General features: G+C 40.4%; 1 protein-coding gene across 1 annotated transcript in view; it reads left to right on the forward strand.

The window, feature by feature from the left end:
• Window positions 1–10140: 10140 nt before the first annotated feature.
• Window positions 10141–25903, forward strand: part of MLLT3 (MLLT3 super elongation complex subunit) — a 287105-nt gene continuing 271342 nt past the window's right edge. Inside the window, exons 1-2 of the mRNA XM_044265593.1 lie at window positions 10141–10385; window positions 11781–11961. Coding sequence (XP_044121528.1) covers window positions 10374–10385; window positions 11781–11961 — 193 coding nt within the window. The 5' untranslated portion in view covers window positions 10141–10373. The remainder of the gene's footprint in view (window positions 10386–11780; window positions 11962–25903) is intronic.

Genomic DNA, 25903 nt, shown 5'->3' on the forward strand with positions numbered 1-25903 from the left:
ATAATAATAATTCATTAGTTAAGAAACTATGGAACGCCTCGGTGCTCAGTCAGTTAAGCATCTGCTTCCGATTCACGACATGATCTCCGGGTCCTCAGATCGAGTCCCATGTTGAGCTCCTTGCTCAGCAGGGAGCCCACTTCTCCCTCTGCCTACCACTCCCCCTGCTTATTCTCTTTCTCTGAAAACAAATAAAAAAATACAGTCTTAAAAAAAAAGACTTCATGGACTGTGTTATATGCAATTATGGCTATCACGTTGGTGTTGCTGAATAAAATCCAAAACCCTCTAAAAGCTCTGCCTTTTCAGCACAAGAATTTTTCCATAGTATGGATATTATATTTATAATTCCCATACATTTTATTTTGTGGTCTACTTTGGACATTTTTGTTCTCAGAGTGGTTTGAATTTACTTTATTAGTTCTTTATTTGGGGCCTGATTTTTTTTTTCTCCACTTATTTAACTCACTGACCTTCTCTACCCCTGACCAACATTTTAAGGAATGAGTGGTGCTTTTGTGCATTCTTTCAAGTTTGGAAAGGAAACACAGAGCCAGCCCTCTACCTTATTCCTATTTTGTCTACTCTTACACATTCCTCTCTTTGGTACATGGTTGGCAAAAACTAAACAAAACAAAAACCAACAAAAAAACCCATAAAGAGTCTGGCTCTAAAACGAGAACCTGAAGACAATGTGTTAATCCGTTATTTAATACTGCTGGCCTGTCTTTAGATTTTGCATTGTCTGTACTTGATCAAAAAAAGGTCCTATTCCTGATTCTGAGAAGTGCTAACCTGACAGGTGTCAGATGTAGGTGACCTTTTAAAAAAATATTAACGGAGAACAAAAGCATTGGATGGTTTCTAAATGAGTCAAGGTTACTCATCCAACTGTCCTTGAGCAATAAAAAAGGAAAGTCAGTGCATTATACACAGGGTCAGTGATAAAAGCCATGAAAAAATAATCTTTCTAAGTTAGACAATGCTGATATTGGCAGTCCTTGAATGTTATTAAAACACACACACTTCTTTTTTTGAGAAATGCTTAATGGGGCACAATTAAGCGGTCTGTAGAATTGAATGACCTTTACATGGCTGTAATCTCATGAAGGAAACCTTTCACACACAGCATCCACTTTTGAAAGAACATTCACATGAAAATATTGTCACTAATTCAGCAGACTATGCCAAACCTACGTTCTGTGTCTTGCTCCCTTTTGGAGTCCTTCATTGCCAGAGAAAAGCTAAGATCACCAAAGATGCTGACATCAACCATGTCAGTCAACCAAAATCCATCAAACTATTATAATTCAGAAGTAAATTTGGTGGTGAGCAGAAAAGGGAAATTATAAAGCCTCAAATGGCCAAAGATTCTAACCCTCTAGCTTTTCTTTCACATAGAATACTTTAGATTATAACATTTTCCATTTTCCTTACTTTCAACTTTGTTAAGCATTTTTTTGAAACAAAAAGAAATACTTTTGAATAAACATATGAACTATGACTTCAGAATTTAGTTCTGAGTCTTGAGAATCACTTTTCCCCTTAAAATTTGTATTTTGAAAAACAAACAAACTACGGAAAGACAGTGTGATGATCATCTCAATTCATTTTCTCTACCTCAATTTATATCTCTATATAATCTTATATATTTATTTATGATTTTGACTGATCTACTTAAGAGTAAGTTACAGACATCATGGCACTTTGCTGAACATTTCAGGGATGCCTGGCTGGTTCGGTCAATAGCGCACACAACTCTTGATCTGGGGTTTGTAAATTTGAGCCTCATGTTAGGTGTAGAGATTACTTAACAATAGAATCTAATTAATTATTAGGAATTGTATTCAGTTGTCATGCTTCTTTAGTTGTCTTTAATCTAGAACACTTACTCACTTTTTGGTGGTGGCAAAGGGGGTCTTTAAGATACTGATTTTTTTCAATAATCTAGGCCAATGGGGTACTGCCCTGGCTCAGTTGATAGAACATGTGACTCTTGAGCTGAGGGTCAAGAGTTCAAGCCCCAAGTTGGGCCTAAAGTTTACTTAAAAAAAAAAAAAATCTGGTATGCTCATGTAAATTAATGAGTGAATTATTTGGGGTGGCTGGCTGGCTCAGACATTAGAGCATGCAACTCAATCTTGGGATCCTGGGTTCAAGCCCCACATTGGGCATGCAGATTACTAAAATAACAACAACAACAATAATAACAACAAAAAAAACCAGAAAAAACCCCGGCCAGTTACCTTGTAAAATGTCCCACACCATCTTGATGGGTCTGATTTCTTCCTCACAGATTCAAACATTTTGGCAGAAATAATACATCCATGACGTTAGATGTTAGATGCTTTTTATCATACCACATCAAGAGGCACATGATGTCAGCTCTTCTCATTATTGGTAATGTCAAATTTGGTCACTTCATTAAGTGGTGTCCACCAGATTTCTTCATTGTAAAAGATCCTTTTCTGCCTCTGTGAATAATACTAGAGGGCATTGTAGCATTGTGAATAATGTATTTTCCAAAAATTTTCACTCCAAACTTCCAGCATATATTGATGAGCCTTGACTAGATCTGTTACAGCTTTGGTGCCTGCAAAATGATGATTTTTCTAATTCTAACATTCCTCTTACATATATTAATTAGCTAGTATCCTTCTGTATGGAGAAGCTTTTGCTTTTACCTGTTTGTTATATTTTTTTAAATTATCATTGTGAGCTCGTAGGTTCTTTTTTGAGACTCAGATTGTCTCAAATTTGACCAACTGGAGCGTTGAAAACGAAATTTTGATTTGGAAGTAATCAAATTGTTTGTGACCTTAGTAAATGCTTTCAATCATGTGTTCCCCACCCCTCAAAGATTTATTTATTTAGGGCGCCTGGGTGGCTCAGTGGGTTAAGCCGCTGCCTTCGGCTCAGGTCATGATCTCAGGGTCCTGGGATCGAGTCCCGCATCGGGCTCCCTGCTCAGCAGGGAGCCTGCTTCCCTCTCTCTCTCTCTCTCTGCCTGCCTCTCCATCTACTTGTGATTTCTCTCTGTCAAATAAATAAATAAAAATCTTTAAAAAAAAAAAAAAGATTTATTTATTTAAGGGGGAGGGGCAGAGGGGAAGGGAGAGAGAATCTTAAGATTCTCCCAACATAGTGCTTGTCCCATGACCCTGAGATCATGACCTGAGCCAAAATCAACAGTCAAAATCAAGAGTGGATGATGCTTACCTGACTGAGGCTACCCAGGCATCCCTCAATTATGTTTTTCTAAGAATTACTGCCAATGTTATGACTAAATATTTTTCAATTTAAATCCTTCTTAAATAGAGATACAAGTCAATAACAAGTGTTTATTGGTATGTGCTCAACAACATCTTTATTTGTGGGATGCATGGATGTCACAGTTGGTTAAGCAACTGATTCTTGGTTTCAGCTGAGTGCAGAGATGGAGCCCCAAGGATAAGCCTCTGTGACCAGTGTGGCATTTGCTTAAGACTCTCCCTGGTACCCTTGGGTGGGCCTGCCATTTAAGCGTCTGCCTTCGGCTCAGGTCATGATCCCAAGATCCTGGGATCAAGTGCTGCACTGCCCTCCTTGCTCAGTAGGGAGCCTGCTTCTTCCTCTCCCTCTGCTCCTCCCTCCTCTACTCTCTTTCTCTCTTAAATAAATAAATCTTTTTATTTTTTAAGATTTTTATTTATTTATTTGACAGACAGAGATCACAAGTAGGCAGAGAGGCAGGCGGGGTTGGGGGGAAGCAGGCTCCCTGCTGAGCAGAGAGCCCCATGTAGGGCTCAATCCCAGGACCCTGAGATCATGCCTGAGCTGAAGGCAGAGGCTTAACCCACTGAGCCACCCAGGCGCCCCTTAAATAAATAAATAAATCTAAAAAAAAAAAACCCACTTTAGTTGTTGTAACAACCTATCAACTCTAAGGCAATTACGAAATGCCTTGTGATAAATGAGAATGTTAGAAGCATCCTGTACCTATACCCTGATTTCAAAAGACCAAGTACAGGGGCTGACATTCAGTGGACAACCAATACAAGTTAACAGAATGCATTGAATTAATAATAAAAGCAAAATGTCAAAGTCATGAAACATAAGACAAAAGATTGAAATAATACATATTGAAGTTCTAATTATATAGAAATAAAGTAAAGTTTTTTTGGCTATTCATAAGTGATTTTTAACTTCCTGTTACATCTTGAAATTTCCCAATTGCTATCACGACCCTTGAGAAGATAGTCCTTCATTACCTTTTCCTTATCTGGTTTCACAGAGGGTACATAATAGAACTATAATTAGCCATAGCCTCTAGGAGTTCTTTTGATTCAGCACACTGGCGAATGAATATTCCTTCTTTCCTATCAATTTGTATTCCTTCCTAGATCAATAGGTTGTTTGCAAAGCATTCTATTCCTGGATGACAAATTGCTTAATAACAGTCAGAAAATGGGGTCTAAAAGAGAGAGAATGGACTAGTAGCCACGCTCTCCTGTGAGAAAAAAAGTATGAATTGAAACTGGCAATTAGAAAAAAAAAAAAAAAAGAAAGAAAAAAAGAAACTGGCAGTTAGATACAGTCATGTGCATTTTGTACAGTTAAAAAAAAGACTGTAACATAAATTAACATAAAAAAACCCTACACATAAATTGTGTCATTGTAGATTAGCTACAAAGTGGATAATATAATCATGGATTATTCAGAGCTGACTGTAAATAGTTTAACCCAACTGGGATACTTGATCCTACCAGAAGGTGGTAAATCATTCACTTCTTAGAGGCTTAGTACTATTTTCAAACCACTGTCAGACCGTTTAATACATGAGAGGGAGTAATTTCTTCTTCCTAAATTTTTTTTTTGCAGTTTTGTAGTTCTTTTCTCTTTTTTTAAGATTTTAGTTATTTATCTGAGAGAGAGAGAGAGAAAGAGCAGGAGTGGGGGCTGGATTCCCCCAGCAGATTCCCCACGGAGCAGGGAGCCCTGGAGCCTGGGGCAGGGCTCCAGCCCAGGACCCCTGAGATCATGACCTGAGCCAGAGTCAGAGGCCCAACAGACTGACCCACCCAAGTGCCCACTTTTGCAGTTCTTTTTCTTTCTTTTTCTTTTTTTTTTTTTTTAAAGATCTAATATATGTATTTGTCAGAGAGAGAGAGAGAGAGAGCGCACAAGCAGGCAGAGTGGCAGGCAGAGAGAGAAGCAGGCTCCCCATGGAGCAAGGAGCCTGATGCAGGACTGGATCCCAGGACTCTGGGATCAAGACCTGAGCTGAAGGCTGATGCTTAAGGACTGAACCACCCAGGCGTCCCCCTCTTTTGCAGTTTTAATTGAAGTTTGACTTGTCTACATTAATTTATAACCCTGATATGTTATTTTTTCCACTTTTATCAAATAAGACAAAGTATAATTTATGATTTTTGGACAAAGTGATTATTTTAACTCTCCATTCATAATATGTGACTGGGAGAAGTGAAATCATATATAAAGACAGAATTTCCACTGAAAACCAAGGAGGTCAAATCATTATGTAAAGAAAGTTAGGAAGTTACGCAGTAGCCTTTGAAGAGATGCCAGAAATACATGAAGAGATACTCAAATAATCTACTTTTTAGATTGTATTATAGCAAGCAGTTTCAAATTAATCTGTATTTTACCTATAAATATTCCACTGGGGTTCTTGTATATATTAGGAAGTCGTTTTCAATCATACTACATCAACTGACCTCCAATATTTATCTTGTTTCATATTGTTGGTCTTACATAACATCCTCGATTAATTTTCAGGCCTTGAGGTGCTATACTTTGAATTAGGAATACAGCCCACTAAATTAATAAATTATCACTGTGCAGGCACTCTTGTCTTCTGAATGTATAAGTGCATTGCTTAAATTACTCTCAGGGAATAATTTACACATGAAGAGGCTCTGGTGGTTAAAATCTTTGTATATTTCTTATCACTGGAAATAGTCCTAGACTAGGTGCTTAAATGGATATCAAAGCAATTGTTTTTTCAAAGCAGTAATGATTTGTACTATTCTGGGGTTCCCAATACACTATCCTAGAATCATGAATTAAATATAATGTTAAAAATGTAACATTTTGAACCAAAAATTTCCATAAGAAACAGGGAGACTGTTTCAACTGAGAAAATATGCTCAGGATCTTGAAAAGGCTTAGTAAGCTTTCTTTCATTGTGAATTTGTTTTTTAAAAGAGCTGCAATGAGGTGAACATAGAAAACACTTCAGATCAAGGAGAGGAAATTAGGACTTGGCTGTTGCAAAAAAGATATCAATGCCCCTCCCACCTTATCTGAGTATTAACCAGTGGAATTGAAGGCAACGAATCCCGACTTCCAATCCTGTGCTACTATTTTTCTTGTCCTTGGGATGTTCAGGACAAATCTGTATGCTGCTTGCTTATGTGTGACACAGATCTCTATCCCAAATTTAGGTAAGAAGAAATAAAAAAAAAAAAATTTGGTGAAACTTCTCCCCTGTCGTTCTTATTTTCTTACAGTCTAACTCTGGCTGGCCCATGGAATGAGCAAAATAGGTTTGGTGAATGAACACATGAATAAAGTATACAGAAAAAGTGCACTATTATTTAAAAAAATCCTTAATAATTCTGAGTGTAATATTTGTCAGATGTCTGGTTAGTGTCTGTCCCATTATTCTGTCCACCCCCCCCATATATCTTCTTCCCTTTTCCGCCAAATCCCATACGGCAAAGGATGAACAGTGGTTAATTTTTATTGATTTGATTATTGGAGCTTATGCATGAATAATCTATCACAACAAATAAATAGGTAAAATCCTATTAAGAAGAAATAACTGCTCCTTAACACCCTAATTACTCTTTACAGTACCTCTTTATTTTGTGCCGGAAACAACCAAACTGGCCTCAACCTCCACACTAAACAGAACTATTGTAAATAAAAGTGCTGGAGCCAAAATAATGGTTGAAGAGCTACGTTGACGATCAAGAATTAAGATCTGTCCCAGACACTCTCCTTTTTTTATTCTTCGTCACACATTTAATTTGAAATGATGATGTCAATTGCTTTTCTTTTCTGCTCCTCAAAACTAACGCCACAGAACCATGAGAGACTATGGACTCTGAAAAACAATCTGAGGGGTTTGAAGTGGCGGGGGGGTGGGAGGTCGGGGTACCAGGTGGTGGGTATTATAGAGGGCACGGCTTGCATGGAGCACTGGGTGTGGTGAAAAAATAATGAATACTGTTTTTCTGAAAATAAATAAATTGGAAAAGAAAAAAAAAACTAACGCCACAGTGTTTCATATTGTGCTATATACTAAGTATGAATTTCAGTAAAGTAGTTGCTTTTTGGGTATTTTTATCCCTAAGCATTTCCACTAGAAAATTTTTTTTTTGTGGGGGAATATTTAGTACTGGAGAAGATTATCTTAAAATTGATTGGCAAAATATCTTCTATTATTGCACTGTTAAGTATTCAAAAGCTTCCTCACGTTTTTACCTTAGAGCGCAAAGATCTCCAGGTATGCTGGACAAAATTAATCTGCTGTTATTCCTGTTTTGATAGCTTTTAATTAATAGCCAACTTGTTAAAACAGCTTATGGATGATACATTGAAAGACTGGCATAAATTCCTTTGCCCAAAAGTTGAATCCAGAGTATTCAGGATTGTGTTTTCTTTCTTTTTCTCCTCCTTCTGGTCTTTTGTTGTAAAGAGGTCACGTAAGGACGTTGGTGGAAGGGCTCCATGCGCCATCTACTGACCGAATTTATGTTTTCAGTGCTTAGGGAATGAAATTTACCCCCACGGTGGGTTTTTAAAGGAGTCTGAGAGAGGAGGGGTAATGGGAAGAGACTGTCGCTGACTCTAAGGGTTATTGGTGCCTCCTGGAATAAATTTTAATCCAACAAACACATAATTCATAAAAGAGATACCAGTCCCTCAGCGCGGGGACAAGTTACAGAGAGAATCACAGGAAAGTCCAGCTGGCATTGGAAGAAATTAGCCAAACTCTAAAGTCACCTCAAACTTACAATCAGATTGTTGTTTTTCACCTGTGTGTTGAACTACACTCACTGCCCGGTGGTTGCTGCCTTATAGGAAACGGCTTTATTGTAATGGCACATCCAGATAATCATCGGTTCCCTATCTTATTATTCTGAAGGATTTCTAATGATCTCATCAAAAAAGTGAATAATGCATAGCAAGAAGGTCCACCCTTCATGTGGATGCCAACACACAGCTTGTCTATGTCTACTTAAACTTAGTTCTGATACACACACACACACCTATTTGTACAGATATGCAAGATAATATGCTGCTGTGTACATGTGGGTCAGTCGAGAAATAGCCCTTGGATTTGGATTAAAATGTTTCTCCCCTCAAGCCAACGAAGTTTTCTAGCTTGAAACTGGGGAGAGGTCAGAGTGTCAATTTTAGTAGTTCAAACCACTGGATTTAGAGTAATGGATTGGAAACTAAAGTTGGCCCGAAGTGCACGGATCTGATTTGGGTTCTCTTTCTTTGAGCGGCTGGGAGAACTGAAAACTAGCAAGTAGGACTCCAGATGCCTCAGGTAACCTCCTTCCCCCTCTACTGCTCTCTTTAATCCAAGGGCTGAGACAACTTGCTTTCGTGGTTTTAAGAAAAGAAGAAAACCAGAAAGTTGAGCCAGAAAGAGGAAAAGAGGCAAATAAAGACAGGAAAGCAGGGAGAAGAGAATGAAGCCAGAGGAAAATTCAGAATTCAGAAAAAAAAAAAAAAAAAGATGGGAGGCGAGGGAAGGGGAGGAAAGAAAACAAAGACGGGCAAAAAAGGAATAAGGGCTAGGAAGATGCAAGGATCTTTCTTTAACCAACCGGAGTTACACCCATCTTTCACTTTCAAATCAATTGTCTAGATCTTATCCGTTTCCTTTGTGAAGGTTGTCCGCGTTGCTGAAGGAAGCTAGTCAGTACTCCTCCCCCCACCCCACGCGTGACTGCGCTGCTGAATCCTCGGCCACTGAGACCCAATACCCGAGTGGGAACGTTTGCAGGAGCGCAACTCTGGGAACACTCTTGAGACGGTTTGTCACCTGGGAGCATAACCGGATTAATACCCAGAGTTGGATTACGCTGGCTGTCACCAATACGCCTAAAGATTATAATCCAATTTATGCACATTACAGCCAGTATTAACTTTATCTGCTATTTTAAGACTCCCAGTTGCCCCGCGTGTCCTCGGAGGACAATCCTCCAGGTTCTGATGCAACCCACCAGGCTGTCAGGAGGGGAAACCTCCCGAAGAAAACAACTCTAAACTTGGTCCCTGAGGGTCTGCACCCGGTAATCCCAGGTGTCTCACCTTCACCTGGGCACCGCTTTGTGATGCCTCCCAGCCGGGGATTACCAAGCGGGAGGAGTTCCCTTGGAAGGAAATAGCATTTTTGTTCATTTCATTTTCGAATTTTCTGTGGCGGTGGCAGAAGGGCGGGGAGTGGAGCCGGTGGGCGGGTGCCTGGGAGTAGGTGGGGAAGGGGGCCGGGGGATTGTTGCTAGTTATAACAGTCTCAGCGATTGCTTTTTGATGTTTGTTTGTAGACTGGCATTGCTCTCGCCCAGTCCTTAAGTAAGTTTGTTTGGGCGTGAGTTCTTGCCTTTTCAGCACAAAACCACAAAAAGACGCGGTGGAAAGTAAAAGAAAGCCCCTCCTTCTCCTCCTCGCCCCCCCACCCCCAGCATGCTAACGCCGAAGACTTGATTTAACACCCCTTCTCCGGCTGCTGGGGGCTCTAGGCAGTGGTTACATTCCAGCAGTTTTAATCCGTTTTTTATTGTAGGGCGAGAGGAGTTTACATAGGGGCTGGGATGGCTCCCCAGCTGGCTGCTCTCCCCACTAGCGCCCCTTCTCCGCCCTCTGCTCCACCTCCCCCCCCCCCGCCCTCCCCAGTAGGAACCTGTTACTTTAAGCAGGGCGTTCCAGTGTGGCGGTGCGGGCCGCCGGGGTTTCGGGAGGTGGCCGGTGATTGGCTCCTTCGAGCTCCCCCTGGCTCGCTCGCTCGGCCTCCCCGCGCGCTCCGCCCCGCCCGCGCGCCCTCCCTCCGCCCCGTAAGGCTCTGAGCCCCGGTGTCAGGCGCCACGGCGCATGCTCCGGAATCTCATCCTCTGGCCCTCGAGCTGCTGCTGCTGCTGCTGCTGCTTTTGCTTTTGGGGCTGAGTTTAATAAGCGAGCGAGCGAGCGAGCAAGCGAACGCGGGGGGAAAAAGGCAGAGAATGTCCGCCATCTACCCTCCGCTCCCGGGCGCGCTCTCATTCATAGCAGCCTCTTCATGAATTACAGCTGAGGGGGGCGGGGGAGGGGGGTACCACACAACACCCCAGCAAACCTCCGGGCCCCCAGGCATGGCTAGCTCGGTAAGTACATGCAAAAATAATAATAAAAGATTCCCCCCTCCCCGCCTTTCCTCCCTCGCCCTGCGCCGCCGCCGCCGCCCAGACAGCGCCAGCGCTCCGCGGTTCCAATTAGAGAAAGGTTGGTACGGCTTGCAGGGAGCTGCTGCCTCTCCCTCAGCCTCCGCTCCCCTCCCTCCCTCCACCCCCCCCCTCGGCGCGCGCGCGCGCGCACACACACACACACACACACACACTCGCCCCTCCACCCACCCCCCCCCCGCGCCTCCCTCTCTCCTCGCCTCTCTTTGCAATCGCAAGAAGCGCACTCTCGCTCACACGCGCGCACTCACACACTCACACGGTGGAAGGAGGCGAATAATAACTCAGCCATATTTCAGCCGCCGCCGCCGCCGGGAGCCGCGGGCACAGTCCGGGGACGCGGCGAGCAGCCTCGGCGGCCGCTACGATGGTGCGTTCTCCGCGGCGCGCGTGTGTGAGCCGGAGTGTGCGGGCTGACAGCGGCGGGGCCGCACGCAACTTTGCCCCCGCGCTGGGCTGTGCGCAGTCGAGCCTCGGCGGCTGTCCGCCCGCCGCCCTGCCTTTCTGAATTTTATTTTTTGGGGGAGGTGGGAGCTACTTTGGGGCCACTTTGGCTCTTGGAAGTGTGTTTCGGGGGGGCTCGGTGAGGCTGGCCTCGCCGATCGCGTGGGGGGTTTTTGCCGGGGGGTGCTGGGTGCCTTAAGTTATGGATGCCTCGGCGTGTTCTGCTGCGGGCGTGTGTGTGTGTGTGTGACGACGTCTCATTTTTGTTGTGCACGAAACCAGTGCTAAGAGCACGGGAGTTTGTACCCATCAGCAGAGGCTGCCTGTAGTTTCCATTCCGCCTGGCACAGCGCTCCACACGCACGCACACACACACGTACACAAAGACTTCCTCGGCGTGTGCCTGTCGCCGCGGTACTTTCAGGGAGGGGGCTCACCAGAATCCCCCCACCTCGGGGTCCCGGATGCCTCCCTTCCCACACCGGGAAACCGCCCTGGCATCGCCTCCTAATTGTCTTCTAATTTGTTTCCGATGCATTTGTTGTCGTGCTTGTAGTGGCTGAGTGTGCTTTCCCTCTTCCACCCCCACCCCCGACCCCCGGACCCCCTTCCCGACTGGGGGCAACATTCCGTTACAATCCCTGCGGGTGTGGATGCGGAGCCCCGGGCGCCGGGAGCCGGGCGGGCCGAGTGGGGTGTATTTGGGGGTGTGGGGTGTGCGCGCCCACGCGCGTGAAACGTGGATGCAGAGGGCACCGCCGTTTCCTTTTATGTGCGTTTCAAGAAGGAGGAAAAAAATGTCAGGCGCAATGTTCAGTGTCGAACGGTCGCCTTCCTGTTGTTCACGGCTGTCTCTCCTCCCCCTGCCCGCAGTGTGCCGTGCAGGTGAAGCTGGAGCTGGGGCACCGCGCCCAGGTGAGGAAAAAACCCACCGTGGAGGGCTTCACCCACGACTGGATGGTGTTCGTGCGCGGCCCGGAGCACAGTAACATACAGCACTTTGTGGAGAAAGTCGTCTTCCACTTGCACGAAAGCTTTCCTAGGCCAAAAAGAGGTAGGGCTCGAATACAAAAGGAGCTTGATAAAAAATGTCTTTGCTCGCGGAGGAAACAATCGCTTGGCCCGGGCGGTCCCCCTGCCCCTCTCCCCGCCCCCCGCGTCGCGCTCGCCGGCGTCGCCTCGGGACTAGGGTGCGCGGCGCCGCGCTGGCCAGGTCCGGGCTCCCGCCCGCGCGCGCGCCACTTCGGCTTCGGGAAAGTCACCGCCAAGAAAGGACCGTCAGGTGTCGAGTGTTTATTCATCCCAAGCCAGCCCTCACCGGTCCTCTGGGGTTAGCTGCGGGTTCTGTGGGGAAGGTGCAATTAGTTATTGGGTTTGGAAGTGTCGGGGGTGGGGGGGAGCTGGAGGGAATAAACAGCTTGCGCCTTTTTTTTTTTTTTTTTTTTTAACCTGGAGAAATTGAGATTTACCTGCGTTATTAGCAAGGAATGCATGGGATGTAGTTATTGTTCCGTCTCGAGAAGTCGCCTCTCTTTAGGGTCTTCTCGGTCTTCCTGCCTGTGTATTCGGCACTAGGTGCTGGTTGTCAGATTTTCCTTTCAGTGGGTTAGCCACCCCTATCCGGCGCCGTCAGCATTTTTTGTGTAGTCGGGGCTGGGGGGGCTTACTCGTCCCTAGCCCCCCACCCCCCCACCCCCCCATAGCACTCGATTGCCCCTTTGATTTTTGAGCAGCGTCCCGAAGTCTCTTACCCATGGAATCTACGGGGGAAAGAGGGTCCCTGCAAAGGTTGAAGCTAAGTTTCAGAGGAACGATGTGGTCCTGCCTTCTGTTTCAGTCCTTCCCCACCTTGGTTTTTAGCCTGGTTCTCTAGTTTGCATAATCCAGCTCAGCCCCTCCGATCCCAAACATTTCCCATAAAGCGCAGGACTGCTTTGAAAAAAAGAAACGGGGTGTTATTTTGGAGGAAAATTAAAGAGGGTTTAAGAAATCTGATTTCTGTTCCCTTCAGCCTCCGGAAAGCTAGTGTCTGGTTGTTTTAGTTGGATTAGTGGAGGTAACAGTACAAATACAATAAGGTGCTTTGTTTGTGAGCAGGTTTATTTATCTAACTCGACACAATGGTTAGTAGTTATCTTCCATTTGATCCGTAATCTTTATTGGCATCTAGAACTCCTGCAGTTTCTTAGAGTAACATCATAATAAATCCATTCTGCTTAGAGCTACTGGAAATTATTGAGCATTGAGGAGCTGAATAAAGAAAGGCGAAATGCTGTGTGCCTCTGAGGTGGCAGAGGTTTGTGCTGATGCTTATTTTTGTTTCCAGAGCTCTAGTGATGGGTTGTAGGATTGTATATTTTGCCTTTAGTGGTTTGTTTTAGAGCTCCTCATGAGAACTTGAACAGTTGAATTTGATGGGCTTTGCTGGATGGTTAATAAATGAATCCAGCCTATAATAGAGGGGTAGCAATATGCGTGGCCTCTAGGAAATTGCATTTCGATTTTTTTAGCATTTTAGATCAAAATATAGCCAGAGAGCTTTTACTTTGTATTTCCTCAGTATTGTAATTAGGATGAGTATTGTCAAGTTTTCTGTCACTGTGTGAGGTTGGGTGTGATGCTTGCTTCTCCCTCTCCCTTTTCCATGTGTCTATAGAGCCACTGCAGAGGAGTTTAAACAAAAGAAACCACCTTCTAAGATCCTTGGTATCCACTGTTAGGACCATTTGGCTGCTACTCACTTCAAAATGAAATACATTGAACAACAACAAAAAAAGCAGTATTTGTTGTATTAGGAAAAAGAAGACAGTTGGCAGAAGATGTAGCTCTTAAGATAACTTTGTTTAGGCTTTTTAACAATCAAGCAATTGGCATTATGAAATGAAAGATGACCAGCCTCCCCAGATTTCAGCACTGTTTCTGTGCTTCAGTGTGTCTGTGGCAGTGTTCCCCTGCTTGTCCCCTACTTAATGATTTTCTGTCCAGCCAAGGGAACGGGAGGGTGCTGGCCTGCACAGCCCACACCTGGGAGTTGTTGCTAGGCGTGGTAAGCTGCTTGATAACACTGATGTCTTAGCCATCTCTAGTGAGAGATGCCTGCTTGCTGAATGGGCTCTTCAATTTTTTATTTTCAACTGTGGACTTTCTTATGTAGTCTATACGCCATTGTTTTAAAATGTTTATTTTTGGATTTTTATTTGTATGTGTGCTTCCCATGATGTGACAAGTCCTGGGAAAAATGCCAGCTTACATAGCCCAGGAGAGACCTTGTCATACTGTAATTACACATGATTCAGATTGCAAGAGAAGGTTTCTCTGTTCATTGGGAATAGTTAGTTGTAAATTTCAAGTAACACCAAACATGCCACTTAATCCTGGGACTTATTTTGGGCTTATAAAGTCTTTGAAAGTGGTAAGAATAAATACAGAATAAGGATGCCAAGCATTGTAGCGTCTACTTCCGTACCTTTTAAGGTGTTATATTTGCCACTTTATAGATCTGTGAGAAATTGGAAATGGGGAGAAACTGCAAGAAGGGCTTTGTGAAAAATCTTAGTTACAAGATATTTAAAAGAAATGCACATATGCCCAGCTGTAAGTGGCTATTGATAATGACGGGTTAAATCACTTTCGCCGTATACAGTAACTGATAATCAGAAGTGGACCTTCGCACTGAGGATGAACTGCTCAGCCACGAAGGTGGATGAGTCCTTAGTTTTACGAATCTTTGGTTTGGAAAAGCAAATTGATTTTCAGGTTGATTTCCTTTATTTCACAGTAATATTATGAGAACTTATAGAGGAATAAATTACAGTATTTTCAACTTGTTGCCTAATGAGAATTACATGTACCATTTCAGAATTGAGCTAATTGGACTTGAATTAACGAAGGTTTACTCTGTCCTGAAGATGGGTTGGAGACTTAAACTGAAAATTACCAGCACAGAGTACTAGAAGAGAGATTTTGATGAAATAGTGAAGCCTGGAATATCCATTAGCTGGTACAGAATAGGCAGGTCAGAGTATAATGCATTTTAAAACTATCTACTTGCAAAAAAAGACCGTTCTTATTTGTTAGTTCCAAAGATTTATAATAGTCTGATATGACTGAAATGAATGGTCACATTCAAAACATTTCATTTAAAATATTAATGTTTTCATCTTCAGTATGATGTGTTTGAGTGAACTTTCTTTCCAATTAATTATAGCCATTCTTAACTCTTGCTGTCTGTTCCATTGACATTTATGATATGAAATCTGTTGCTTATTATTTTATGTCAGCTAATTTGGCCATTGGTATGATTTGATAGCTTTTTATTTCTAGCCCTAGTCCTTTGAGTGGGCAGATGAAGCATAATAAACCCACACTTAGAACTTTCCTTTGATTTAAATGGTTGAGCCCAGCATTACTGTGTAGTTCTGATTTGTGTTAAGGAGTCTTCTGAAATAATTTGGGTAACTTTTTATCAGGGTTCCTAAAATTTGAGACCAGCCAGTTGCAGATACTGCACATACCTGGTGTGTTTTCTCTTCTGAGGTGTTTAAAGGGTTTCAGGAAAAAGTAAAAATGTATAGCTAGCTATTCTGATACATTCATCGAGTGTTAGAAGATTTATGTAGAGTTCTGTATGGAATTCAAATCACTGTTGAGAGCAGTTCTACTACTTGGCATTTTGAAGCAACATACAGCATAATTTTCCAAGGCACTTAAAAGTTGAATTACTGAAGGAAATCTTCTGCTTTTAGTGGGAATGTAAATTGGGCACGGACATTTTGGAGGGCATTTGGCAACATCTATTAAGATTTGAAATGTTTACACCCTTTCACCCAGCAGTTTTACTTCCAGGGATTTTCCAGCAGATCCAGCTTCACATCTACACAAAGTTACAGCATATTGCTTGTGACTTTTTTAAACAGCAGAAATTTGGAGGCAAGCCATATAGGGGACCCCCAGCTGGGTACAGTTAAATGATGGGTGGTCTCTTAAAAGGGGGTAAATCTATTCGTAGACGCAGGATGATCGGCAAGAGATCCTAAGTGAAATAAGTCGCTAAATCAGGTGATCCCGTTTAAAAAAATATGCTTATACAACTAAAAAGTGCACATGTGTATGTGTATAAATAAATGAATTTTGGTTGAATGGGAACCCAGCTCCTACCAGTAGTTTTTTCTAATGGGTGCTCATGGTGTTGGCAGTGATAGGAGGTGTTTTTTTAGTGTTTGATTTTTTTTTTTGAAAGTTAATTCTGTGTTTTTTAAAACATTCCAGTGAGCATTCATTACTTTTTAAGACTAAAAGTCAAAGAGTAAAGACACAACATAGAACTATCTTGGGTAGATGTTGTTGCTCAGTGGTGAGAGGTTAGGGTTAGGAATTACAGACTTATATTCAAATGCTGGCTTAAGAGACTCCTATTTTCCCCCCTTAAGATTTTATTTATTATTTGAGAGAAAGAATGAGAAAGAGAGCAGAAGCAGGGGGAGGGTGAGGGAGGAGCAGACTCCCCACTGATCGGGGAGCCCCAAGACAGGGCTCCATCCCAGAGTCCTGAGGTCATGACCTGAGCTGAAGGCAGATGCTTAATTAACCAACTGAGCCACCTGAGCTGAAGGCAGATGCTTAACCAACTGAGCCACCCCGGCGCCTCCCCAGCTCCTTCTGTGATCTTGAGCAAGTCATTTCTCTCTCTGTTTTCTCACTTGGGTTCTCATCTGTGTTCCTGGAATGAAGAAAGAATAGAACCATTACCTCATAAATTGAGGATTAAATATAATCAGCTATTCTCAAATTTATTTGTCTTAAGACTGCTTTACACTCTCAAAAAATAGACTCCACAGAGCTTTTCCTATGTAAGTTATATCTACCGATACATACAGTATTAGAAATGAAACCTGAGACATTTAAAAAGTTATTTATTAATTTGTTTAAAGATAACAATAATCAACCTGTTAAAGGTAGCATGTGAAAAGTATCTTAATGAAACATGAGTATTTTCAAGAAAAAAGAGTGAGAAGTGTGGTATTAATTTTTGTGTGTACAGATCTTTTTGATGTTTTGGAATAATTGGATCAGCTTACGTGCTTCTGCATTCATTCTGTTGCATTATCACACATCAGGTAGCCTCTGGAAACCTCCACAGTACTCTTGTGAGAGAAGGAGTGAAGGAGGCAAATAATGTCTTAGAGTTGTTAAAAAAAATAGATTTTCCCTGGAAAAGGTTTTGGGGATCCTGGGATCCCTGAATACACTCAGAGAACCTCTGGTATAAAATATTCAACACAGAACCTGGCACAGATCAACTGCTTTATTAATATGTGGAAGCTGAGTTTTTAAAGCCATTACTATCATTGCTAATAAAAACATTTAATGGAAAGAGGAAAGATAAGTCTTCCAAGGTATTTGACATGGTTAAATTCCGTTATAACAATTATCTAACAGTTTTTGTTTTTTTTTTTTTTTTTTTCAGAAAAGGAAAATCCAAATTTGGGTTTTGGTGGATATATTTTATAGTTAATATCCTTGTCCAGTTTATGGCATATTATTTGTATAAGCAGAAGCCTTTTAAATCTGTTATTTTAAGTGACCCTCTGTAGGGTCCCTCTGTGAGGTAGACAGGGCAGGGGTATCAATCGGTTTCATAATTTTACCTTAAAGATTCTTTGTTCTTTCTCGTTTTTTTTCAAGTTTCCTTCCACTGGTCTTCCATGGGCCAACCTTCGCCCTTTAGTTGTTTTTCTGGTCAACTATTACAGATAACCCCCTGCTACTTAGCACAGCTTTTACAGTTCTAAGATGCAGAATTTTTTTTCTTTTTCTTTCTTTCTTTTCTTTTTTTTAAAAAACTTGTGACTTAAATCTTCAGAAGGTAACTTGGAAAGCTTAGATAGGTAGGAGAGGAGGAGATGTGAAACACGATTGTCCCAATTACATGATTAAGCAAGGACTTAGTGTATTACTGAACTTTAGTCTCTAATATTTATTGGAGAGATTTTCCAACAGTTTGGATCCCTGATCTCAGGGTTTCTCACTGTCCGGTTGGAAGTAATACAGAATTCTATATTTTTTTTCCCTTGGCTTTTATACTTGCTTGATTCTATGTTTCATTCCTCAAACAAGAAGCTACCATGTAGAAAGAGAAATTCCCATCTCAGTGATACATATTAATATTCTTTTGAAACATTTTGCTTTGTGTGTGTGGCCAGAGTCTCTGTAGTTCATTCTCTTCCTTGTAACATACATTTTCATGCTTTAATCTTTTATTCTTTTGTATTTTGTGGTTCTCCGCATTCCTGTTTATAGTGCTGTATTCATTTCTGAGAATATAATTTGTCTGGAAAAAGAGTCCATTGGTATTACAGGTATCTCATTAGTATTTTTAAATTTAGAGATATAGAACTTTGACAGTGTACAATCCAGTTTTTATGAGGAACCCATGTATTTTTTACATGCATTTGAAAGTGATGTTATTTTATTAATTTATAGGTGTGTGTTCATTGTGAAAAATCAAACTATAGAAATATGAAGAAAAGGGTTACCTGAGAATTCTTTATAGAAAGCCATAATTAATATTTTAGTAGATATCTGTATCTATACACACACACACACACACACACACACACACACACATTAACTGTAAATTACCTGAATTCATTCAACAGGTAGCTTTTTGAAGTCCTGTGTGGCTAGAACACTTCCAGGAGCTGGGGCTATAGCATAAATGAACATTTCTGCCCTCCTGGTATATGGTGAAATAGCATCTTTTTAGGGCTGGATTTTATGGTATTACGTCAAATATACATTTATTACAACTTCACATAGACATTTAGATTGCTCTTAGTTTTAATTTGTTAGGATTAATGCTATGATGAACATCTGAGGCATTCATTTTTACATTTTTTCCTGTAATTTCCTTGTGTTATATTTACCAGAAGGGAGGTAGCTGAGACAAGGTGTATAGATTTTAAATTTTGATAGACGCATTACCAAACTTTCCTCCAAAAAGATTGGTTTATGTTTCCCCGGGGATCGGATGAATTCCCTTTTCCCTATGTGGTTGCCAATACTGGGAATTAACAGTTTTTTGTTGTTGTTTTTTTCGCCGTCGTTGTTGTTGTTGTTGTTTTGGTAACTCTTCATCAATTTGCTGGATGAAGCAGAACTTCATTTTTATTTGCATTTATTTGATTAATAGCGCTGCATGTCTTTATGTGTCTATATATTTACTATTTGTCGTTTATGATATGCCTATTTTGTGCCATTGTTCTAGTTCTCAAAAAACCAAAACAAAAAACCCCCATGAAAATACAAAGGAAAGAATGATGTAACAAACATTCACATCCCCACTACCAAAGCTGGATAAATGTTTACATTTTATCGTATTCAAATCTTTGTTTTGATTTTAGGGAATTAGATATTATAGCTAGGCAGCTAAAGTTTTTAGGTGCTTCCCCATCCTTTCTTTCAACTCTTCAGACTTTCTTTCATTCTGTTTATGTACATTTGCACATTTATACTGCTGCAAGTAATAGTGTATTATGTTATAAAATCTCCATAAAGAGTATCATACTGGATGAGTCCTTTTTTAAAATCGAGATGTAATTTGCATACTGTAAAATTCACCCCTTTAAAGTGGAGCGTTCAGTGGCTTTTAGTATATTCACACGGTTGTGGGACAATTGCCACCCTTTAATTCCAGAACATTTTCATGAGTGAATAATTTTGTAGCTTACAGTTCACCCCCCTCCCCCACGTATTTGAACCTTTTCACACACATTTCATCAGTAGAGAGCCAATTCATTTCCTTTAATTTCTTCTGTTCACTATTTTCATGGTAGGAAGACGTTCTATGCTTACTTTTCTGTTCCCCTATTAAAGAATATATAGGTCATTGTCTGCTCTGTGCGGTGAGCATCTTTGAATGTGTTACCTTGTACAAATGAACAAGATTTTAGATATAGGCCTGGAATTTGAGTTGTGTGTGCGTTTTCATTTGTATTAGACATTGTCAGATCGCTCTACAAAGTAGTTGTGACGGTTTATACTCTGTCAGGGAATAAGGTCCATTTTCTGTACAGCTTGGCCAACGTTGGATATTTTCAGATTTCTTATTTTTATACTTAGTTGAAATATGGTATCTTTTGTTTTCGTCTGCATTTCTCTGGTTTTTCGTGGGGTTAAGCATTTTCTGTGTTTACTGACCATTTGGATTTCCTCTTTATTGACTTTTAAAAATGTCCTTTGTCTTTTTTAAAAAAGAAACTTGGGATCTTTGTCTTTTTCTTATCTGTAGGATGTTAATCCTTTGTTGTTTGCCTTGAAAATATCTTGCCTCATTTTTGTTTCTTTCTCTTGTAGCCTAATGTATGGTGTCTCTTTGTCATACACAAGTTTTTAATTTTGCCAAATTGACCTATTTTGTTTTGTTTTTCTGTGTGGTTTTGGGGTTTTGTTTAAGAATATAATTTGTGGACTTGGTAATATGCTTAACCTACAGACTTTATATATGCAGGATACAGGGAAAGGACTGCTGAGAAGTATGAGAAACAGGAGGTTCCTGCCTTCAACATGCTTGTATCTTGTAGAGCTGGAAAGGACATTTGAGATTCTGCATCCTTGTTTATCCTCTTCTTATTTTGTATTGGAGGCCTAGAAATGTGAAGTGATCTTGTATGTAGACACAACGAGTCACAGGTGTGCTGGTGCAAAAAGAGAGCTGGTAATAAATGGTGGTAAATGTTTACTTTTAAAATGTTGAATAATTGTTCACTTATATTAGCAGACAAATGTTCAGCAATACCTGCTTTTGTAGACATGATCTAGGATTTAATTAAGTGGTGGTAACCATGGTAGATACTGCTTAAGAGGGGAAAGTTCTACAGCTACTTTCAGGCAAAATTAAATTTATTGGGTGGATTAATTTAAGGTTCTCCTTTGAGATTAAATCATTAGGAAAATTTGATACTGAATGGTAGATATCCCCTGATATTTTGCCTTCCCACCGTGGTGGGATTGCAATTCCATAAATGATCCAGAACATAGTTTTTTAAGAAATAATTTTGTGTGATGAAATCCTTTTAAGTGTGATAAGTTTGCAGTGGTTAAGGCCTGAAGGAGGCTATTATTGAATTTCTAAACAAACAAGGTTAGTATTTGGGTGTGATTTAGTTGGTGTGTAGTAGTTAACAATTAACTTTTTGGATAAAATCAGTGCATCACCATTTTATAAAAAATTAATTAATTAATTATTTTAAAAAGATTTTATTTATCTATTTGACAGAGAGACATCACAAGTAGACAGAGAGGCAGGCAGAGAGAGAGAGGGGAGCAGGCTCCCCGCCGAGCAGAGAGCCCGATGCGGGACTCAATCCCAGGACCCTGAGATCATGACCTGAGCCGGATGCAGCGGCTTAACCCACTGAGTTACCCAGGCTCCCCTCATCTTTTTTTTTTTTTAAAGAAAATTATGGCTTGGGGCGCCTGGGTGGCTCAGTGAGTTAAAGCCTCTGCGTTCTGCTTGGGTCATGATCCCAGGGTCCTGGGATCGAGCCCCACATCGGGATCTCTACTCAGCAGGGAGCCTACTTCCTCCTCTCTCTCTCTCTCTCTCTCTGCCTGCCTTTCTGCCTACTTGTGATCTCTGTTTGTCAAATAAATAAATAAAATCTTTAAAAAAAAGTAAAGAAAATTATGGCTTATCTTGAACTTAATCGTGAGGTCCATTTATTTAAAATAATGTTCATAAGTGATTATAAAGATGATCAGCTGGATTTAATTAGAGTTATTATCCATGTCAGAAGATTGATATTCTCTGAACCAAATAAATTTTAAAATATTTGATTTTGCCAAAAGTAAATTTTTTCTTTGTTTTCAGCAGCAATTATTAGTTATTTTCCCATCAATACAGGCCAAATCCTGTGTGTATGTATTGATTTTAAAAAGCAAACTATACATTAGCAATTTCTAAAATATTAATAACAACAGTGGCCTACACAGTAGGGAGAGTTGCTTGCCTCTTAATGTATCTGGATATAAATTTAGTCTGCATGATACCTTTAATCTTTGAAGATAGGTTTTATGCCCTTACATCTACTCCCTCCCCCAGTGTGGTGTTGGGAGAGATTACAGTCAGATTATTCTATGTCCCTATTTATTTATTTATTTATTTATTTTTAAAAGATTTTATTTATTTATTTGACAGACAGAGATCACAAGTAGGCAGAGAGGCAGGCACAGAGCAAGAGCAGGAAGCAGGCTCCCTGCCGAGCGAGAGCCCGATGCGGGACTCGATCCCAGGACCCTGAGATCATGACCTGAGCTGAAGGCAGCGGCTTAACCCACTGAGCCACCCAGGCGCCCCTGTCCCTATTTATTTTGATATAGATTTGTAACATTTTGGATGTTTAAAAGTAAGGTTCATTGGCCTTTTTGTTATACCCATAACTTTTACCCCAAATACTTCATTAACATGAGTTGCTGCATAATGAAAGCTTTCTTTGTATTGAAGAAGTCTCTTTTTATTTTACAAAATTTTTCTCTTGTTTAATTTCTTCCCTGTTCTGTTTTACAAGCAGTTGTTTTGTAGTGACTATGTGAAAAACAGTTTAGGCTGTTGGGATTTGGTTGCTTTTAGTGGGATAGTTTATTCCAAATGTTGACGTAGCTCCAGATTGCCTTATTAAAGATGCTTGTTGTAGGACTTTTCCTACCTCTGCGCAGAAATAGTAAGGAGCAGTGGGAAGCTTCTTCCTCATCATATAAACACTGAGCAGGAGCTCGTGTCCTATGCTCTATCAGTCCTGCACTGGCCTCCCCTCGTATGCCTGTCGTTGTTTCTCTTAACGGGTTAGTTACTCATCCGATGAGATGGGACCTGTATTATCACTGTGGATAGCACTCATACCTTCCATCAGTGTAGTCTGGATGCTGGAAGTTTCTGGCAGCAGTATAACATAAAGGCAGATAGGTATTGCTAGTCGGTAAGAGTTTTAGAATCCTGACTTCAGCCTCCACTCCCCTAAGTGGTAAATTATTGCTCCATGTTCAGAAACTGATTTCTTCTGTACCTCTAATAATTGACTTTGTGTAAACAGAACCACCACCTGAATTTAGCAGGAAGCATTGTGTCAGCTGAGAATCACATTTTCTAGAAGGAGTTTTAGCCTATGTTATAGGCAAAAATGAATGTTTCTCCTTTTCTGTCTTTTCTTCCTTCATCTTTTTTTCACCTACTTTGGTGGTTTTTAAAAAGCTAGCCACAAATTTTAGAGACTTGGCTAGGTCTATCACTTTTTAAACTAATTTTTTTAAGCTACTTAATCCATGAAATACAACTAGCCTTTTTTTTTTTTTTTTTTTTACAACTAGCCTTTTAGCTGTAAAAATAGGAGTCAGGTGGGGGTGCCTGGGTGGCTCAGTGGGTTGGGGCTCTGCCTTCCACTCAGGTCCTAGTCTTGGGGTCCTTGGATCTAGCCTCCCATCTCACGTCGGGCTCTCTGCTCAGTGCGGAGTCTGCTTCCCCCTCTCTCTCTGCCTGCCTTTCCGCCTACCTGTGATCTCTCTCTGTCGAATAACTAAATAAAATCTTAAAAAAAAAAAAAAAAAGGAGTCCGATATATTCCAGAAACTTGTAGAGCAGGATTTAGCAATGCAGTAGAAAAGGCCCTGTCCTGGGAGGCAGAAGGGATATGTTTGGACTGAATAAGCTCTGTGGGCTTTTCGAGCTCTGAAATATTATTTTTCCTTCGTTTTTTTTTTTTTTTTTTTCCTTTTAAGGGTAAGTTCTGAGCATATCCTTCCTTTGTCTAGTGTTTGCCTAATGAAATAACTACCATTTATTAGACCAACTATGTATTGGTTATCATGTTGTGGATAGACATGTATTACTGTATTTAATTTCTTATGTTTCATAATGTGGTAGTTTGGAGAATAATTTTTTTTGAAAATAGAAAATTATTTTTTTTTTAAAGATTTTATTTATTTATTTGGCAGAGAGAGATCACAAGTAGACAGAGAGGCAGGGAGAGAGAGAGGGAAGCAGGCTCCCTGCTGAGCAGAGAGCCCGATGCGGGACTCGATCCCAGGACCCTGAGATCATGACCTGAGCCGAAGGCAGCGGCTTAACCCACTGAGCCACCTAGGCGCCCGAAAATAGAAAATTATTGATATGAACGTCAGCATATCGGAATTTTACCTTTTTTAATGATGAGTGAACAGTAAGACTCATCTACCCTAACAGGGAAGTAGGGGAATTAACCAGATAGGTGATTACGGTTTTGTTACGAAAAGTTACTTTCTCATAATCTCGGTGCCATTTATGCTAGCCATCAACACTACTTGTAGGTTGGAACATTCCAAGAACTCAGGATACCCTATGTTTGTTTGAAACTTCTGCTTCAAATATGTCTCTTGACCAGGTCATTAGACCATTGAATTTTTCATGAAAATTAACTGAATTTTTTTTTTCTGTTTCATATAATGTAGGCCAGACCTTGAAATTTTGTCCTTGTGTTTTTCTGAAGCATCATGTTTCAGATAACTACTTGTGTTTCTCTTATCAACAGAATAGTTGGGGACTTCGACTTACCATGTAAACAGGTTAGAAAAGTATGGTATATCAAATATTTGATCATTCATGATACTTTCAGGGTTTTTCTATTTAATAATTCAGATGCTTAATTGAAGTTGTTTTGAAAAGCAGTTACTCTTCCAACTTTTTACTTGTGACTTGCTGCTAATGTAAAAAACAATTCTAGTTATCATTCCAACTAGTTAAAGGGAATTGTGAATGATGCTAGAGCGAAGGATTTATTTACACAAATATGCAAAAATATAGAAATGCAGACAATTTAAAGAGAGCAGCAAATAAATGAGAATTATGTTTAAAGGCCACTTAGTAGCTTGAAGTTAGTGTTACTTGACATAGTAGCTTTCTGTAGAGGCTTTTTTTTTTATGGTTTATTTTTATCATTGATTTTAGTACTTGATTCAGTCCATTATCTTTGTATGAGATTGGCCAGAATTGTTCATTACTCACATTTTGAGGTTTGTGTGAGAGATAAAAGTACGTCAGTGAAAAGATGGAAAGAACATACTTAGCAAAATGTTAATAGAAGTTATCTCTAGGAGATGGGATATCAGGAATTTAAAAAAAATGTATTAAATTGGCTTTATTCCAAAATTCAGTACCCCCATCCAGCAAATAGAGTTCAGGAAATGCTTATAACATTTACTGTTTTTTTTGAGCTTTCTCGAATAAGGCATAATTTACTTGTGTGAAGGTAAAACTAGATACTTAAATGTACATATGGACATGTTTACAATAAGATTTTAATTTTTTTTAAAGTTTAATCTCATTTAGAATAAAAAAATGTCTTTCCCAAGGAACACTTTCATATTTAGTTATTTGGAATTTTAGTCACCTTGTCATTTTGAGTGTTTCTTTTAATAGCACTTTATATATGCACAGATGTTTGAAAAGTTGATTGTAAACTTTAAGAAAAACATCTAAATGATATTCTTACCTTTCTTAACAAAGTTGCTGTGTTGAAGTTGTAAAATGAATCAGATTAACCTGATTTATGAGTATGTGATTCATAGACCATGTTCTTTGTGGCAGAAAGACAACCGTTTAGTATTTCAGTACAGTGTACATTTTTGAATTATTTAAGAATGTTTTGAAAGTTTTGATTTTTTTTCCTGTTGAGTTTGATAAGCTTGTTAATTAGTGTCTTTATCTTGATGTGTGTAGTATTGGAAAATTTTCCAGAGCCTAAATCTGACTTTAAAAACTGACACCAAATGAAAAGGCATCAATTATGCTTAGATGTCATAGTGGCAGGAATAGATGGGATCTGTAGTTGCAAATAAAGATCCATTTCCATCTTGTGTCTTTGTATATAATTTGGAAGTTAAATGTTAAATTATGAGAAATAGAAAGTACCCGGACAACTACCAAAAGCAAGATAAAAATAGTGTTTGGGGGAGGGAAAGAAGAGATG

The sequence above is a fragment of the Neovison vison genome, chromosome 9, assembly GCF_020171115.1.
Source record: "Neovison vison isolate M4711 chromosome 9, ASM_NN_V1, whole genome shotgun sequence".
NCBI lineage: Eukaryota > Metazoa > Chordata > Mammalia > Carnivora > Mustelidae > Neogale > Neogale vison.